Source organism: Mandrillus leucophaeus, unplaced genomic scaffold, assembly GCF_000951045.1.
Source record: "Mandrillus leucophaeus isolate KB7577 unplaced genomic scaffold, Mleu.le_1.0 Scaffold949, whole genome shotgun sequence".
In the NCBI taxonomy this organism is placed as follows: Eukaryota; Metazoa; Chordata; class Mammalia; order Primates; family Cercopithecidae; genus Mandrillus; species Mandrillus leucophaeus.
This window is the reverse complement of record NW_012110352.1, coordinates 904,471-923,510: the sequence shown is the minus strand read 5'-3', so window position 1 is coordinate 923,510 and position 19,040 is coordinate 904,471. Positions and strand designations below refer to the sequence as shown.

The 19,040-nt window shown below is 43.0% G+C and overlaps 2 protein-coding genes across 3 annotated transcripts in view; one reads left to right on the top strand and one right to left on the bottom strand.

The window, feature by feature from the left end:
* Nucleotides 1–14,109: 14,109 nt before the first annotated feature.
* On the bottom strand, nt 14,110–17,358 carry RIPPLY1 (ripply transcriptional repressor 1). 2 transcript variants are annotated; one of them, XM_011970453.1, is made up of 4 exons: nt 17,154–17,354; nt 16,158–16,233; nt 15,496–15,560; nt 14,110–14,921 (listed from the first exon to the last, which is right to left on the bottom strand). In XM_011970453.1, the coding sequence occupies exons 1-4, from the start codon at nt 17,306–17,308 to the stop codon at nt 14,777–14,779; spliced, it is 441 nt and encodes a 146-aa protein (XP_011825843.1). In that variant the 5' UTR covers nt 17,309–17,354; the 3' UTR covers nt 14,110–14,776. The 2 variants fall into 2 exon arrangements, with proteins under 2 accessions (XP_011825843.1, XP_011825844.1); XM_011970454.1 differs by lacking the exons at nt 15,496–15,560; nt 16,158–16,233 and having other exon boundaries at nt 17,154–17,358.
* Nucleotides 14,141–19,040, top strand: part of CLDN2 (claudin 2) — a 29,827-nt gene continuing 24,927 nt past the window's right edge. The window contains exon 1 of the mRNA XM_011970457.1: nt 14,141–14,553. The gene's annotated coding sequence lies outside the window, so the exon portion shown is untranslated. The remainder of the gene's footprint in view (nt 14,554–19,040) is intronic.

Here is a 19,040-nt window from a genome sequence, read left to right as displayed (position 1 = left end):
ACCATGAAAAATTATATAAATTGAATCTTATGGCTATAATGCAACATGCATCTTTTTAGTTGGCTTCTTTCACTCAACATTGTTTTTGTAATTCATCTATGTTACGTATCAACAGTTCATTCCCTTTTATTGTGTGTGATAATTCATTGTATGGCTATATTATGGTTTTTAAAATCCATTCTACCGTTGATGGAAATTTGGATTGTTTCCAGTTTGGGAATATAAAAATAATGTGGCTGTAAGCTTTCTTATATTTGTCTTTTGATACCTATATTTATGCATTTCTTTTGGGTACATATTTAAATATCTGGAAGTGAAATTGCTACGTCAATAGAGTATGTATATGTTCAGCTTTGATAGACACTGCTAAACAATGTTCCAAGTGGTTGTGCCAATTAATACTCCAATCAGTCATAAATAAGAATTCTGATCTCTCTATATCCTCACCAACACTTGATACCGTCTACCTTTTTACATCTTAGCCATTCTGGTGGCTGTATAATAGTATCTCATTGCAGTTTTAATTTGCGTTTTCCTAATTATTTTTTAAAGTAAACTTTACTGAAGTATAATTTACACAGAGTTAAGGCACTCATTTAAAGTATACATTTTGACAAAATGTATAATGTATGAATTTCACAAAATGTATACACCCATGTAACTAACCACACCGCAATCAAGATACAGAATATTTCCATCACCCTGAAAGTTCCCTTGTTCCTCAACCAGGTCAACCTGCCCCACCCTCAGTTCCAGGTAACCTCTAATCTGCTTTCTGTCATCATAGATTTTTCTTTTCTAGAGTTTTATAAAAACTGAGTCATACACTAAGTTTTTCTGTCTGCCATTTCTGGAATAATGTTTGTAAGAATCATCCATGCCCATATCAGAAGTTTATTCCTTTTAGTGTTCCATTAGTATAAATATACCACAATTTGTATATCCATTCACCCTTTGATTGTCATTTGGGTTGTACCCAGGTTCGGGCAATTATGAATAATGTTATTAGGAACAGTTGCTTACAAGTCTTTGTGTAAACATATTTTCATTTCTCTAGGGTAAATATTCAGGAATGAAAATGATGGGACATATTTTTTAACTTCCTAGGGAACTTCCAAACTGTTTTTCAGATTAATGAACCATTTTGCATTCCCACCAGCAGTATATGTGAGCTCCAGTTGTTCCACATTCTCACTAGCACTTGGCATTTTAAAAATTTTGTCTTTTTAAATTTGGCCATTCTAGAGGGTGTGTAGAGTATTTCATATTGTCGTGTTAATTTGCATTTCACTGATGTAATGGAGTCCAATGTCACTTAATGTACTTATGGACGTTTCTTTTATCATCTTTTGTGAAGCTTGTTAAAATCTTTCACTGATTAAAAATATTTAAATCAATTTTATTGAGATATAATGCATAGATAATGAAATTTTACCAATTTTAAACAGTTTGAGGAGTTTGAAAGAAAGTATACACTCATACAACCACCACTCCAATCAAGATATAGAACATTTCCATCAGTTTAAAAAGTTCCCTCCGGCCCCTTTGAGGCAATCTCCTCCTTCCACCCCTCGCCCTTGGCAACATTGAACAGCTTCCTATCACTGTAGTTTTGGTTTTTCTAGACTTTCATATAAATAGAATCATACAGTATGTAGCATTGTTTTATTTCATAAGATGTGATTTTTATTGTTTATATACTTCTAAAAATAGCTTCTGTGAGACACAATTTATGTACCGCAAATTTCATCCTTTTGTGTTTTTTGTTTTAATTTTTATTTCTGAGACAGTGTCTCACTCTGTCACCCAGGCTGGAGTGCAGTGGCATGTTGATGGCTTACTGCAGCCTTAAACTCCTAGGCTTAAGCGACCCTCCTGCCTCAGCCTCCCAAGTAGCTGGGACTACAGGTACATGCCACCATGCCCAGCTAATTTTTAAATCTTTTGTAGAGATGGGGTCTTGTTCTGTTGCCCTGGCTGGTCTCAAACTCCTGACTTCATATGCTCCTCCCGTGTCAGATCCCAAAGTGCTGAGATTACAGATGTTAGCCACTGTGCCCAATGCAAATCCACCCATTTTTAAATGTAAGATTCAATGATTTTTAAGTAAATTTACAGTTTTACAACCATCACCAAAATCCAAATTTAGAACATTTCCATCACTCCAAAGAGAGCTCCCAATCCTCATTCCCATTCCTGGCCCAGGTAACCACTAATCTATTGTCTACCTTTTGTAATTTGCCTTTTCTGTGCAGTGAATATAAATGAAATCATACAACATTTAGTCTTTGCATGTGGCTACATTTACATATAATGTTTTTGAGGCTATTCGTGTTGTAGCCAAGTATCAGTAGTTAGTTCCTTTTAATTGCTGAGTTGTTATCCATTGTATGGATATATTGCTATCTATATATTCATTCAACAATTGATGAACATTTGGATTATTTTCACCTTTTTTCTATTATCAATAATGCTGCTATGAACATTCATGGTATGTTTTTGTGTGGACATGATTTAATTTCTCTTGGGTATATACCTAGGAATGAGATTGCTGCATCATATGGTAGCTCTATGTCTAACATTTTAAAGACCTGCCAAATTGTTTCCCAAAGTGAATGAACCATTTTACATTACCAGCAGTGTATGAGGTTTCCATTTTCTCCACATCCTTGTCAACACTTGTTATTGTCTGTCTTTTTATGTAACCATCCTAGTAGGTATCTAGTGGTATCTCATTGCAGTTTTATTTTGTATTTCCCTAATGTGAGCATCTTTTTATGTTCTTATTACATATTATTGGATGAACTGTGTCCCCTCCAAATTTATATGTTGAAGTCCCAACCCCCAGTAACTCAGAATGCAACCATATTTGAGATAGGGTCTTTAAAATTGTTATTAAGTTAAAATGAGACCATTAGATTAGGGCATTAATCCAATATAAGTGGTGTCCTTATAAGAAGAGACGGATATACAGGGGCACATATGTACAGAAAGACAATCATATGAAAGGGCAGCAAGAATGGCCATCTACAAGCCATCAACAAGAGAGGCCTCACAATGAAACCAACACTACTGACACCTTGATCTTGGACTTCTAGTCTCCAGAACTGTACGCAAATTAATTTCTGTTGTTTAAGCCACACAGTCTGTGGTATTTTGTTATGGCAGCCCTAGCAAATGAATACAGCTAATGATGTTGAACATCTTTTCACATGCTTATTCACTATGGATATATCCTCTCTGGAAAAACATTTGTTCATGTCTTTTGCCAATTTTCTAATTGAATTGTTTGAGTTCTTTATTGTTGAGTTTTAAAAGTTATTTTTCTATTCTAGATGTGAGTCCTTTGTCAGTTATATGGTTTGCAAATATTTTCCCCTAGTCTCTAACTTGTCTTTCCATCTAATTCACAGGACATTTCACAGAGCACAGGTTTTTAATTTTAGTGAGGTCTAATTTATCAATTTTTCCTATATAGTATCATGATATTGGCATCAAGTCTAGAAATCTTTGCCTAGTTGTAGATACCACAGATTTTCTGCTATAGTTTTCTCTAAAAGTTTCATAATTTCACATTTTACATTTGTTTATAATCCATTTTTAGTTAATTTTTGTGAAGATGTGAGGTTTAGATCAAGGTTCATTTTCTATTTTTGCCTCTGCCTGTCCAATTGTTCCAGTACCATTTTTTAAATGGCTGCTTTTACGTCTTGGTAAAAATCAATTTTGCATATTTGTGTGAGGATATTCACCTTAATTTTACAAAGATATTTTTGCTGGATATCAAGTTCTAGATTACTTTTTTGTTTTTATTTTATTTTTTTAATTTTCCAGCACTTTGATAAGCTCATTCTATTGTCTTTGACTTTTATTGGTTCTCTTAAGCTGTCGGTTTTATTGTTGTACTTTTGAGGTTAATATGTCTTCTTTTTTCCCTCCAACTGTCTTAACCCTTAACTTAAAAGTCTAAAAACAATGTAAGCCCTTTAAGGAACATTTGGAAAAAAAGAGGAAATGAAGTAAAATCACATCTAATGTCATCAGCCTAGCACAACCACAGATTTGCGCTTCTGGATACTAAACATTTTAAAGAGGGTTCATTATTCAATCTCGTGCCTATTTCTTTCTTTTTAATCCTACTGTCGTTTTTTTCCCCCCTTTTGAGATGAGATCTCACTCTGTTGCCCAGGCTGGAGTGCAGTGGTGCAATCTCGGCTCACTGCAACCTCCGCCTCCTGGGTTCAAGCGATTCTTCTGCCTCAGCCTCCCAAGTAGCTGGGATTACAGGCTCCTGCCACCATGCCTGGCTAATTTTTGTATTTTTAGTAGAGAGGGGGTTTTGTCACGTTGACCAGGCTGATCTTGAACTCCTGACCTCAAGTTATCCATGGCCTCCCAAAGTGCTGGGATTACAGGCGTAAGTCACCATGCCCAGTCTAATCCTACTGCCTTCTATTTGGTTAAAGTTATGGAGTCTCCAGCTGCATGCAATTTTATTGGACTCATAAAAATAGATATAAGGAAGCATTGCAAACATCTACATTTATGATTCTTACCTTCTATTCAGATAGGAAGAGCAAAGTTTTCATTTCTACTAACTCCTCATGAGCCTATGTATGGTTTTCTATACATCTAATAGGGGAAGAGTCCACAAAAAGTGTATAATATGTTACATAAAAACTAGTATCTTCACCCTTCCTTTTCTTAAAAGTAAAAAGAAACTCTCCTACCTTTGATCATTTTATTTGTATTCCTCTATCTTCATTTTACTTTTTATGTTTCAGCAAACATTTTGGTCAGTTGGAATTTTGCCTACCATTTTTGGCGGTGTTCTTATACCTGGAATGATTCTCTTATGGATTATTTGTAAGTTTTTCCACTATATTGGAGAAAAAAACACCCTGAAAATTTCCCTCTACCTTTTTGGAGTTTAAATAGTATGAATCCTTCAAGTTGTTTGTAGAAAGAAAAGTCCATTTTCCTAACATGCTGAGTGTCTTCAGAGTGAAATAATATGTAGCCGGGTGCGGTGCCTCACGCCTGTAATCCCAGCACTTTGGGAGGCCGAGGCAGGCAGATCACTTGAGGTCAGGAGTTCAAGACCAGCCTGGCCAACATGAAACTCCGTCTTTACTAAAAATACAAAAATTAGCCTGGCATGGTGGCTTTCACCTATAGTCTCAGCTACTCGGGAGGCTGAGACGTAAGAATTGCTTGCACCCTGGAGATGGAGGTTGCAGTGAGCTGAGATCGCACCACTGCACTCCAGCCTAGGCGACAGAGTGAGACTGTCTCAAAAAAAAAATGAATGAAATAATATGTTCATGTTACTCAAATGCACAAGCAGCCTAGCTTCGGAGAAATAACGTGAACTTCAGATTTTGTAAGCCATTGCCAATGGCAACCACCAAATGTCACCACTCCCAGTAATTCAGGCAAAGTTACTGTTCCCACATTTACAGTTTCACATACAGGACCTCTTGGAAAACTTGCCCAAGTTTATTAGGAAATGGGGTATCCAGGAAAAGTGGGCAGACAAAAACTATTTCTACTACCTTTTTAAGTGAAGCCATGAGGTTTAGCTTCTCTAGGAATTTACATGAATGACTTCTATGCAAGATCGCCAAGGGTTTCTCCCAGAAATTTATAGGGCTTGTGTCTGCATTTTGAAAGGCAGACTATTATCCTGAAGTTGTTTCCACAGTGCTTATTAAAGTACAACTTTATATAACATTTTACAGTTTTCTGAGTGGTTTAATAATGTAACTATATACTGGAACCTCATATAATGTAACTATATACTGGAACCTCATTGCCAAAAACCTGTGCGGTTGATAGGCTAAAGGTTGTCCCCATTTTAGAGATAAGAAAATTAAATCACTTGTCCAACATATTAGAGAACCGAACAAGTAATAAATGACAGAACTAAACAAGTATCTGAGTCAGTCTTCTGATGCTTGGTGCCCTTTCCTTCCCATCGCACTGCCCCCATCTCAGAAGATATTAAATATCCATTCAAAAAATCTGCTAGGTTTGCAAAGAATGGCTTTTTATTTCAGGCCTTTCTTACACGTGGAAATTGTCATCAGTTTTCCAAGAATATTTTGGTTCTCAAGTTTCTATGGTTGTGTTTGAGCAGAGGGAAATTCCACTGTTAGTCCAAGGCAAAGCTCCTACTCCCAGGCTAACAATTTCACTACATGGGCAGGTCACTTCTCGGTATCTGTGAAAGAGTTACACACTACTGAAAGCTCAATATAAAATTTGATTTTCAATTGAATGTGCTCCCAAAATCCCCAGCAGAAGGTGAGGAAATTGAACATGTGCATCCTTTCTGCCCAGTGTAGACACAGGCTGGGACAAGACTCTGACCTTGGGCAAACCTTCCTAGATGTTGTGGGTTCAAGTTGGAGTTTTTATTCCTGAATTCCTGAATCTCACCCTTCTCCTTAACCCTTCCCACCAAGAGAACTATATGTGCAAGGAGCAATAGTAAGCAATAGTAAGCAAAGTGTCTATTAATAAACGCTTGATCTGAGAATTCAGCATAGGCTTGGTAACCTTGTTCTCCTCTTTCCTTTGCAGGGTTCTTTGGTTTAAAAAAAAAAATGGATTGGAAAATGCAGCTTAAGCTACTCCCTTCACTCTGAAACTGAGAAGCTAAAGTCTTCAGAAAGCTAAAGTCTTTCGTGTTGGTTATATCCAACACGAAAAGAGTGGCTAAGTCAAGTTGGCTGTGAGTACGGGACAGCAGCTAATTCTTTAGCAGTGCATGCAGCTTGGCTGAGAAGATAATGTTCACCTCTCTGCAAACCCATCATCTAACATTTAATTGTGTTCTTGGTATGTTTTGGAGATGTGGCTGTCTTGGGTCACCAGTCCTGGCAACATGGTGCCACTTCTTTTAGGTGAAGAATCATAGTTTGATAGTTTCCTGGAAATACAACCTTGGCCTCAGTAGAAGCGGGAAATTGGTGTCAAAGTGTAGTGGTGTGGCCTTCAAAAGTAAGCTCCATCCTGGATTACAAGTGCTTCATATTTAGTCAGAGCTCAAGGCCCTGGATGATTGCAAGGGTTGGTAGAAAGCACTGGACTCAACATCGAGATTCTGGAGGTTAGTCCCGACTCCTGCACTGACTTGCTGCACAACCTTGAGCAAGTCATTTCCCTTGTCATCATCTTCAATATCCTCATTAAAAAAATTGTTACCGGGCACAGTGGCTCATACCTGTAATTCAATTTGGAAGGTTGAAGTAGAAGGATTGCTTGAGCCCAGGAGTTCAAGACCAGCTTGGACAACAAAATGAGACCACTGTCTCTACAAAAATAAATAAATAAATCAGCAGGGCATGATGCCACACGCCTGTAGTCCTAGTTGCTCAGTAGGCTGAATTGGAAGTATTGTTTGAGCCCAGGAGTTTGAGGTTGCAGTGAGCTATGATTGAGCCACTACACTCCAGCCTGGGTGACAGTGAGACCCCATCTCTAAAACAAAATGAAAAAAAAATGAGAGTACTGGGAGTATTAAGAGATTCAAGTGAGATCACGGAGGTAAAGCTGCTTTGAAACACAGAAGAAGCCTAGAACCTGTGTAAAGCAAGCTTATTAACATTCCCAGAATACTGAAGGACAAAGATGTGCAGTTCAAGATTCTTGAAAGTGTACATGGAGAAAAGCAAGTATCTTAGCCTATGTCTTTCCCATAAGCTTCAAGGGAGTGTGTTGACAGTACTTGGGGCACCAGGGCTTAGTAGAGCTAGATAGTGTATTAGTCTGTTCTCATGCTGCTAATAGAGACATACCCAAGACTGGGTAATTTATAAAGGAATTGACTCACAGTTCCCCAGGGATGGGGAGGCCTCAAGAAACTTAGGATCATGGTGGAAGGAGAAGCAAACAAGTCTTTGTTCACATGGAGCAGCAAGGAGAAGTGCCAAGCAAATTGGGGAAAAGCCCCTTGTAAAACCATTAACTCTTCTGAGAACTCACTGTCACGAGAACAACAGCATGAGGTAACCACCCCCATGATTCAGTTACCTCCCACCATGTCCCTCCCATGACATGTGGGGATTATGGGAACTACAATTCAATTTGAGATTGGGGGCAGGGGCACAGCCAAACCATATCAGATGGGAAAGGCAAGAGAAGTCAAAATGATGACAAGTATTATGATACCATGTGTCAAAAAGAACAATTATTAGATGTGTATACATTCATATATACACCTATGCACTATATATAGTAGTGTGTGTACATGTATATATAAATATATATGTATGTCTCTATCACATCTGTAATGTGCCAAGTACTCTGCTAGTCCCTTACATATGCTGTCTCATTTAATTCTTACATTAACCCTGTTAAAATGGTATTATTATCATTCCTATTTTATAGATGAAGAAACTAAGGCTTAGAGACATTTTCTCATGGTCACTTAGCTAACAAGGAGTCGAGCCAGTATTTGAACCCAGGTTTAGTTTTAAGTCCAGAGTCTGTCTCCTTAACCACCAGGCACAAAACAGTGCTGGCCGTAGAATCCTCTGGGTGGATGAGCCCCCTCATCCCAGGCCTTGTGCTGTAGGTTTAGAGTTCAGCCACTAGAGGGGGTTGCCTGTCTTCCTGTTAGCGAACACAAGTTGAATTGCTAGGGACTTGGAGGCCGCCGTTCCCTCCCTTGGGTGGAAGACTTCTAGAAGAACCCAGAGCCTTACTCCAGCTGGTTCCTGGTCTCTCCCTCAATCTCTTTTAATTCATAGTTGGTCCCAGGCCTCAAGGTGTCCCCAGTGATGGGGATAGCAATGCCTTTGTGTGACAGTTTACACACTTCTTTCCCCATAGGCTGCAGGAGGCCAAGGTGAGCTGCCTGCCCTAAGGGACTTTCAGGGCTTCTCTGAGGGAATAAGGAGAAGGGAAGGAGGAGACTAGTAGTTAACAGCCAGGACTCTGTAGTTGCACTGTCCTGTTCTACCCCAGCTTCCCACTCACTGCCTGTGCCACTAACAGGTCACTTCACTTATCTGAGTCCCGGTTTCTTATCTGTAAACATTAGGATGCCCCACCACCACCACCACCCAGTTCAGGATAAAGCGTGTGTGGTGCCAAGTACAGTGCCTGGGATAGCACGGGAGAGCTCAGCAATTGGTAGTTCCTTCCACTTTTCAGCCAGAATGAGACGTGCCCAGCCAGGGCCCATTTCACTGTGAGGCAGCACAGCACTGAGGGACAGGAACAGAATTCCCTCATCCCCCTCTCACCTCTGGTAGCACTGTGCCCGCAGCCCAGGTGCTATGAGAGTCTGCCACTGCCAGGCAGGAGGTCCCCAAACATTCCTCCCTCAGTGACACCTTTCAGAGGCCCTCAGTTTTTCCTGGCACCTGGCCCAGAGTTCTTCATATCCTGTGACTCACTTCCCTGCAGCCAGAACTTAAACCTTTTCTCCCTTGCCCTCCCACAGATTTAATCCTTCAGCAAACCCTGTTGATTCCACCTCCTGAAAGCTCAGGGCTCTGGAGTCAGGTGGCCCTGAATCCTGGTTCTGCCACTTACCATTAATGTAACCTGGAGCAATTGCTGTCATCTCTCAAATCTTGGGTCAGTCATTTATTAATTACGTGACCTTAAGATTCCTTAACCTCTCTGAACCTCAGTTTCCTCATCCATAAAACAAGGAAAATAATAGTGCTTGAGTTTTAGGGTTGCCATAAGGATTAAATGAGGTAAAATGTGTAAAGAGCCTGACACTTAGAAGGTGCCACAGTTTACCAACTGTGTGATTTGGGGCAAATTTTAAAAACCAGTCTAAGCCTCAGTTTCCCCAACTATACCGATCCTTCAAAGTTGTTGTATTAAAGGAGTTAATCCATGTAAGGTTCGTAACAAGAATTCCAGAATTATCAGCTGTTCTCTTATCCTCCTAGGTATCCTGTTGTCTAGTCTTCTCTGGACAGGGAAAGCCCCACTCCCACACTTGTGGGTGTCACCACCTCCTACCCACCCCCACCCCACTGTGCCTGTATGGCTCTCTAGCGGAGAGACAGTTCATCTCCTCTCCTCTCCAGTCTCCTGTCATAAACTACCTGACTTCACTGTTTTACCTGTCATGGCCTGGTGTTGGTTCCTGTATTTTTTTACTTAATCACCGCTGACAAGGTTTGTAGCATCTTCCATGCAGGCACACAAACCCAGGCATAGAAACCCAACTAACTCTTAGTTTTCTCATTAATAAGTGGGGATAATAATAAGACCTATCTCTAGGACTCTTGTGATTACAAGTACCACACGAGACGATGGGTGTAATGTCAGTAGCAAGTGCTGTGGCACCCGCTTTCAGAGCACTCATTCCTTGTTGGCTTTCTGTATCTGGGTTTCTGTGTTTCCATGGAGGTTGTCACGAGCCTTGCCAGCCAGGGGATAAACGAAAAACACAGGAACCAACACCATGTTCCTGATAGGCCAAAACAGTGGATTCAGGTCCGCTAACAACCTTGTTTGGGACGGGGATTGGCCACCATTTGGCAAAAAGGAAGTGGGGAGTAAAGGAGACAATGTATCTACCCACTAGATGGGTCACACAGGCACAGTTTCGAGGAGGGGCTGAGAGGTGAGGTTTTGTAACACCCACTGGGAAGGCAGACGGCTTTCCATGACCAGGCAAAGGAGAATAGGCAACTATTTTAATGAGCATGTGCTGTGTGGGGAAGAGGTGTGATACAATAAAGAACTACAGTCAAGAGTTCAAGACCAGCCTGGCCAACATAGTGAAACACTCTCTCTACTAAAAATGCAAAAATTAACCGGGCATGGTGGTGCACACCTGTAATTCCAGCTGCTAGGGAGGCTGAGGCAGGAGAATTGCTTGAGCCTGGGAGGTGGAGGTTGCAGTGGGCCAAGATCGCACCACTGCACTCGAGTCTGGGCAACAGAGTGAGACCTTGTCTCAAAAAAAAAAGAAAAAAAGAAAAAGAAAAAAAACTACAGAGGTTGTAGTGAAAGCATTAAAAGCAGAGAGTTGACCTTGACACTTGAGGGGAGTGGGCCTATGAATTGAGCCAGCATGCAGCAGATAAGGCATTTGAACCCAGGTACATCTGCTTCCAAAGCCCATGCTCTTAATCATTACAACATTAAGGGCTGGCACATAGTAAGTGCTCAATAAGTATTGTTTAATGAAGGAATTCATAGTGCTGCCTCTTTCTGAAAAGTTTTCTCCCTCCATTACTACTCATGCCCATCCTTCAAAGGCCAGTTCAAATGCAGCCTCACCCCAACAGATGTGTCCTCTCACTGCTGCTACAAGGTGGGAGAAACAGGAGGAAATCAGTGCTAGGATGGGGAAGTACTGGAACACTAGAATGGGCCAGCTGGGTGGAGCTGGAGGAAGGACTCTTGAGTTTTGCACAGAGATTTTTCTCCTGAGTTTGTGCACTGGAGTTGAAGTTGGTACAAACATTGGAAACGCCCATAACAAAGTAACTCATACTGAGCTCTGATTAGTCAGAACAGTGAATTCCAATTACTTAGCAACCACGTATGGGGAGGAGGATTGGAAGCCATTTCAAGACAGGGGACGGAGAGGACAGTGAGACAAAATGTCTGCCCAGTAAACAACAGCATGTGTGCAGTAAGGGAGGTGGGGTTGGGAAATGAGAAGAGTCCATTCTGAGTTAAGAATTACTACTCCCTGAGGATTTAGGGATTTGTAATTCTATGCTATATAATACCTTAAAACCAAGGATATTGGGATTCCAAGGATTTTAAATCCCTATAACTTATGGTATAAGGATTCAAGCAATTTTTGAGCTATGAAATGCTGGGTGCTTAGGACCCAAAACAAGGATTTTAAACAGAACACTGGACATTTTGAAGTACTAATTAATCTCCCTTCTACTTCAAATCAATCCTGGTTTAACCCTTGGGACAGTGGTTTCCAAATTGTGTTTCCCACAGACTAGGGATCCCTGAAAGTGCCTCACAGAAAGGGGTGGAGACAGCTACTTTACCAGAGAAGACACCAGCATAAGAATTCTGCCCTCCCCCGCATTATGGCTTCCACCTGGGTAGCTCCATATTTATTTGATTTATATATTGGGATTCTGCATTCAATTCAAAAGAAAAGTTTTCCTGCTAAAGCACAAAAAATATGTTTACAAACCTCTGGCCTTGGAAAAAGGGAACTGAAACCTGTGGGCTACCATTTGAATGTAGACAGTGGTCCAGGGAGCCACACTTCGCCTCCGCTTTTTGTTGTTGTTTTTTTATTATTATTATTGTTTGGGGTTTCTTTCTTTTTTTTTTTTTATTTTGGAATAAACACTGAAAAGATGCTTTTACTGGTAAACCATCAAATGGTGCCAGGAAGATCAAGTGATGATAACTGACAAATCAGTTATTAGTTGAGTAAATCGTCATTAGCTGACTCTGGCCTATAAGATCATTTCCTTTATAAAATCAGTAATAGCAGCTACTAAGACTACTATTATTATGACTACTACCATTTATTGAGGGTTTGCACTATACGACAGGGGGCATGCTAAGTACTTTACATATATTATCTCATTTAATCCCCACAATAACTCTGAAAGGAAGTATTATTGGCCCCATTTTACAGATGAAGAGACTGAGACTCAGAGTGGATAAGTAACTGGCCCAAGGTCATACTGCTAGCACATGGTAGATTCCACTTTACTTGCAAACAGAAACAGAATGGACTAAAAGAATTAATGTAGTCAAAGGTCAACTGCCTGGAAGCCTTAATTAAAGAACAAGGTTAAATTTTGACCAATAGATGGCACCAGTGTGTGAGTATGGTGGCCTACTCAAGGTTTTGTCCAATGCAGGCAAGTCCCAGCTAGGGTTCAGAACCGAAGCAGCCTGTCTCATGTTGAGGGAGGAGGAAAAGAAAGATGGTCATCGTTTTGCTCCTGAGAGAGATGACATTACCCTCTCCCCTTTGTAGCTAAACCAGGAAGCTGGCAAGTTGAGGAACAATGGTGGTTCCACCAAGAGCTGCTTTCAGAAGACTTGAGAATCTTTTCTCTTTCAGCATTTTCTGAGCACCTCCTTTGTGCCAGGCAGTGTTCTGTGCAATGAAGTCATATGGGAATATCAAATACAGCCCCAGATTACTACATAGGAAAGGAGGCAAATGCTATGTTAGAGGAGGCTCTGAATGTGTGGGGGCACCCAACCTGGTGCCTGAGGGGTCTGGGGAGGCTTCCTACAGCAGGGGTGTCTGAGCTGGTTCTGTTGGATGAATGAGAGTTTACCAGGCATGCGAAAGTGGAAAGGCATTCCAGACAGGGTTAAGGACACAGAGGTGTTAGAGAGCATGCCACATTCAAGGAGAGGCAGTGTAAACTTCAAGAGTTGAGAGATGAGTCTGAAGAGACAGGCAAAACCCACACAATTGAAAGGCCTAGAATATCAAGTTAAGTACTTGATTTGTGAAGATATAGCACTGTGTGTGAGTGTGTGTGTGTGTATGTGTGTGTGGTGTGAACACATATATTTTTCTGAGTAGAGAAGCCACAGGTTCTCAAGGGGATCTGTGACCAAAAAAAAAAAAAAAAAAAAAAGCCCAAAAGTGTTGGCAAAGGCATGATATGGTCTAATCTGGTGGTCAGTGTGGAAGATGAATCACAAAGGGACAGCTGGAGGCCAAAAAAAAAAAAAATAGTCGAAGAGTAATTGGAGCAAGGGTAAGCATGAGGGTCTGAGCTGCAGTAAATACAAAGGGAATTGAGGGGAAAAAATGCTAGGACCTAGTAGCCCTCCTCCCCACATGCACACAGCCATCTCTGAGGCTCAGATGAGGCTGCACCTGTCACTTTTCCCCTCTCACCTCCATCCCTACTCCCAACTTTCAAGCTGCCTTTTGGGGGCCTTTTTGTTTCCTTTCCAAGCCGTCCTTGAAGTTTAATCAAGTCTGATTTCACAAGTTGATGGAGGGGGCCTGGCCCCATGCTGGGTCCCCAGCCCTACAACCCCATGAAGAAAAACTTGTCAACTGACCTCAGGTAGGAAAAGCAATGAATTGGCCTTGAGCTGGTCGCTGACCCTCTGCCCATGGCTTCACAGCATGGGCAGAGTTCAGTTAAGAAATCAGCACAGTTCCAAGAAAAAGGAAAACACCCTCCAGTTTATTTTTCTCCTGATTCATCTCATGCCAACACACAGACTTCAATGGACAGCAGGCAAAATGGGGGTCATCCCCAGAGGAAGCCGATTCTCTACACGCCCCCTTCCCTTACTGTAAGACTCATCAAAAAGGCACCCCAACCTTACATGGATCTGCTGTTGGTATTCCTGGGGGTGAAGCCAGAAGTCAGGCTTTCCACAGAGAGACGGGACTACATGCCCACCTGGGAAGGCTGGGGAGTCAAAGGGCCTGAGGAGTGACTACTTCCCTCCGCAAGGGCATGCTCTGCCCTGTTCTGCTTCCTGGAGGCTTCAGCAAGCCTTCCTTCTTCTAGAGCTCCTAGAACCCTCCCATGGTCAACACAACAGCAGCCCAGACAATGAGATGCCAGAGGCCTGGGCTTATAGGCCAGTCAGGTAAGCCAGGGTGAGCTGGGCAGTTAGAGGACCCAATTTTCAGTCCAGAAAGCTCTATCTAATTGATGTCTGTGGAAACTTGCCAGACAAATTGAATCCCAATCAGCTCTGGCTGCCTCCATTTGGATAGGTTAGGGGTAGGGAAGGGGGATGAGCTGTGGTGCTGTAGGATATGGACCCTGGTACCCTCACAACACCCTTCTGGCCTCTTTTCATCAGCCTCCTACTTCTCTTCTTCATCCTCCTCTTCTTCTTCGTTGTCTGAGTCCTCATATAGGTTGATGGTTGCCTGGACAGGAAAGTTCTGCAGTAAAATCTCCCCAGCACTGTACAGATAGTCGAAGGAGTGGGATTTAGGCCAGAAGAGCCTGTGGACAGAGAAGAAACATGGCCCCTAACTTAGGCAGGTCTCATATGTGCAGAGGGGCCAGTAGGGCCAAGAAAGAAGCTGGCCCCTAAACCCCTTCTCTTGGCTGCAACAATGAGATCAGAGGGAAAGGAAGAAAGAAAGTTTTGTAAAAGAACCTTCTGCAATTGTTACAAAATGGCCCCACGCAGGAAGGTAACCCCTTATGGACCTATAGTGGTGGGGGCGGGGGCCCAGCCCCAGCATCTATCAACTATGGTTCTGACCCCATCTGCTACCTACCCCAGAAGGCTTCTAGCCAAGAATTCTCCAGCCCTGTGGCCCCCATCTCCTTCCACTGAGGATTATTTCACTGACCCATCCATGGGGGATCATTCTTGGGCATTAGTAACAATGCCTCCAGGGAAGACAGCCTTGGCCAAGTCCCTTAACCTCTCTGGGCTCCAACTTTCTCTTCTATGAAACAGCGATCATAGATAGCAATCCCTCCCTTCTCCTGCTTTACAAGACCTTTGTGAAGATTCAAAGAGCTAATGGATCTATGTCAAGTTTGGAGCTTGATGCCAGAAGCTTACCTGACAGGGTGATGGAACTTGGATTCAGCCTTGGTGACCTCAGCAGCTGTTGCTCCGCCAGCAGCCTGTCCAAAGCAAAAGCTAGCATGTGGTTCAAAGTACATGGCTAGATAACTTCCTCGTCTGTACCAGAGGTCAGAAAGCTGCAGGTAAAATGATCTTGAAGAGACCTTAGACATCTCTGGGACCCAGCAACCCCCAATACCTGCCCCTCAACAAGGGGTCTCTCTTGTTTCTGGTTAAAAAACAAGCAGACAGAGTCCTGTGGGTTGTTTGCTTCCGTCTTCTGTTCCAGCACCTGTTTGGAGGTTTTCCAGGGGACAGAGTTCTACTGGAGCAGCAAAGATTCAAGGAGATGGGGTGGGTGGGAAAGCACTGGAGCAAGGTGCCAGGAGACCAGGCCTCAAGCACCAGCACTGCCCCACACTGGATGTGGGGCCTGCCCAGATCTCTTGTCCACTCTGAGCCTTGGTCTCCTCATCTTTCCAATTGCCACAGAAAACTTGGATCTGCTCTCTGTTGGAATCAAATGTTGGCAAAACTGTGAGGATGCTATCTCAGATCTGCACCCTTGGACTGAGGTCAGGGGTTCTCTGGGAAGTGACCTGGTCAGTGTTAATGCATGTGGCTGCATGTCATGCGTCACAAGGGCTCGAACTCACCAAATCCACCAGCTTCCTCATCTGCCTTGGGGAATCATTTGTGGAAGACAGCCAGGGCCTCCAGAGACAAGTTCCTCTGGGACAAAGAGAAGAGATTAATCGGTAGAGGAAGAGACTGAAAGGTGGACTCCCTGAGATAACAAGAGGCCTCCCAAAAGCTTGGCTCAGGTGCCATCTGCTCCAGGAAGCCTTTCCTAAGGCTCCTGAGCCCCTTCCAGGACAGATGCCCCTTCTCTCAGCTTCAGCAATGTTGTTATTGCTTTTATCATCCTGTTTTGTAATTGTCTATTTACTTGTCTTTGGGCTTCTTAAGCTCAAAGATATGTTCAATCGTATCTGAATCCTCAACACCTAGCACAATGTCTGGTACACAGCAGCTGTTTCAGTAAATGTTTGTTGAAGGCTAAATGTTTGGAGTAATGAATAGGGGTTTGATGGAAAATATCTTGCCTCCTACTTCCTGCTCCAAGAAGTAGAACTCAGAGCTCTACCATATTCCTGGGCTGAGGAAGAGGGCCAGAAATGTTCCTGGGCCCACTGCTTCCCCACTGTACTTGCAGAGGTAGGAAAAAAGCCAATGGAAATCTTATGTCATGGTCAGGAAAAAGACAATGTCCCAGTCAAGGACCTCTTTAGACTTTGGTCCTCTTTCCCTATACTCCACACCGCCACAGTCTAGATTGTGTTAAGCCCAGGTTTCATAGCAGTTCCCCATCCCCCTCAGGGGACTAAGCCACCTGGCCTATGAAGACCTGGCTGCTTCACCTTCAGCTTTGGCAACAGCCACTGTCCCCAAGTCCCCTCTTGCCACCCAGCGGGATTAGTGAGGTGAAAAGCCAGATGAGATATTCCAGCTAGAGATGAGGAGGGAGGACTATGAGGCCATTGCTTTTCCCCTTCACAGAGAACAGGGTGCCTTGGACATCTCATTTTCCTTCCTCTCTCAGGAAGCCCTCAAGCCTAAGTTCAGGTTGCCAAAGGCCAAGCTCAACTTACCTTTCACTCCCATCTACTTCTTTTCCAGAGGAGAGAAGGGGAGATGGGCTTAGCAGGCCAGGGAGTGCCAGTGGGGCTTGTGCTAGGTCTGGAGCTAGGGCCAGGGCCAGGGCTGGAACAGGGGTGGCAGCAGCAACACAGGCAGCAGAGTCCATTCTTAGGGGACCAGAGCCAGGCGGACTGTGGGGTCCCCTACTTCCCAGAACCTTCTGCACTCTTTTGGCCTTTCCTGGGACACCCTTTTATAAGCCCTGCCTGGTCTTATAAATTATTCAGGGAGGACAGGGGTGGGATGATTCGGGAGGGGGACAAAGATTTAGGGAAGGGGCTCAAGGAGGGAGAGCTGGGTTCCTGGGTGTGAAATCTCTCCCAGTTGAATAAACATGGTGTCAGTGGGAGGTGAGGGATTTGCTTTGCCTCCAAGTCAGAAAGGAAAACACAGAAGGGGCAAATCGCACACCATTTGTGTGAATTCCCCAGGCAGTAGCAAGGCCTGAGAGGGGAAGGAGAGGAGCTCATTAGCACTCTGAAACCATAGAGCTGTCAGGGACAGAGGGCTGAATAGACAGGCCTTTAACAAAGCCAATTCCTGGCAAGAAGAGACAGCTGACTTCTTTAAGGAGAGTGAGGGACTCACTTGTTATTTCAGCTCAACCTCAAATAGATTTGCCAGGTGGACCTGAATATAGGGTGACTGCCATTAAGCATATCATCTGGGTTAGGGAAAAAAGGGGGCATTCTGGGCAGAGCAGGCCCAGCTGCCTGTACAGTAAACCTTAAGTCTTCTTTCAATGCCCCTCAGCCCCTTACTGATCAGTTCATTTGCCAAAGTGCCCCCTCCAGCCTCAGCAGTAAGTGGCCCAGTGAAGGAGAGCAGGCGGGATTTCACAGGGCCTCTGGGTGAGATTCCAAACCCCAGAGCTCAGCTTCCAGTTCAGGAGCCAGGGTGCTGGGGAGAGGCAAAGTTCTGCCCAACTACAGAGCCGCTGAAGGACCAGCCCCAGTCCTAGGCCTCAGTTCCCTCACATGAAAGATGAGGGTGCTGACCCAGTGGTCCCATAGGACCATGCCAGCCTGAACACTCTCTGACGGGGGCTACATAAATGGGTACTGAACCTGGGCAAGCCCAGAGGCTTGTGCACAGTCCTCGGCCTTAGCCAGCTTTCTGGGCCTTTGCCAGAAAGCTTCTAGTTACAACTACTGGCAGGGACCTTACGCTTCAGAGGTCTCAAAAATATTCCTCCTGACCTCAGTGTCTAGCCCCAGCACAGATTTAGCTTCTTGGGTGTTCATCACAGTCCGGTTTGTAATGGTCGAAAATTAGAAACAACCTCAATGTCCAATAATAGGAAACCAGTTACATTAATTAGGGCAAATACTTGCAACTGAATACCAAGCAGGTGCTCATGATCATGTTCTGGGAAGTGTAATTTTTCAACACAGACAATGGAAAAAAATCAGATGGTAAGATAGCATGACTAATTTAAGGGCTCCTCATTTCTCTGTTCACCTATCCCTCATCTTCACCTCACTTCCAATTCTAGTCTCACTATGTTCTTTTCAGCAAAGGAAAATTGAAAACAACCTAAATGTCTCACTTTTAAAAGCTGGTTAGATAAATCATTGGGCAGTTACACAATTTCATATTAAAATTGGCATGGTAGAAGAATGAGGGAAAAGCTAACATATTGAAAGAGTGAAAACAAAATAAGTGTCTAAAATATTACTTAAAGGATGATCCCATTTTGGTAAGAAAAAAGATGTAGAATGGACAGCGTGCAGAGAAAAAATAAGACTGGTGAGAAGAAAGAATGCTACGGTTGTCATTTCTGGGAGTAACAGTGGGGTGGATTTTTACTTTATGTTTTTCTGAATTTTCTAAAAAGT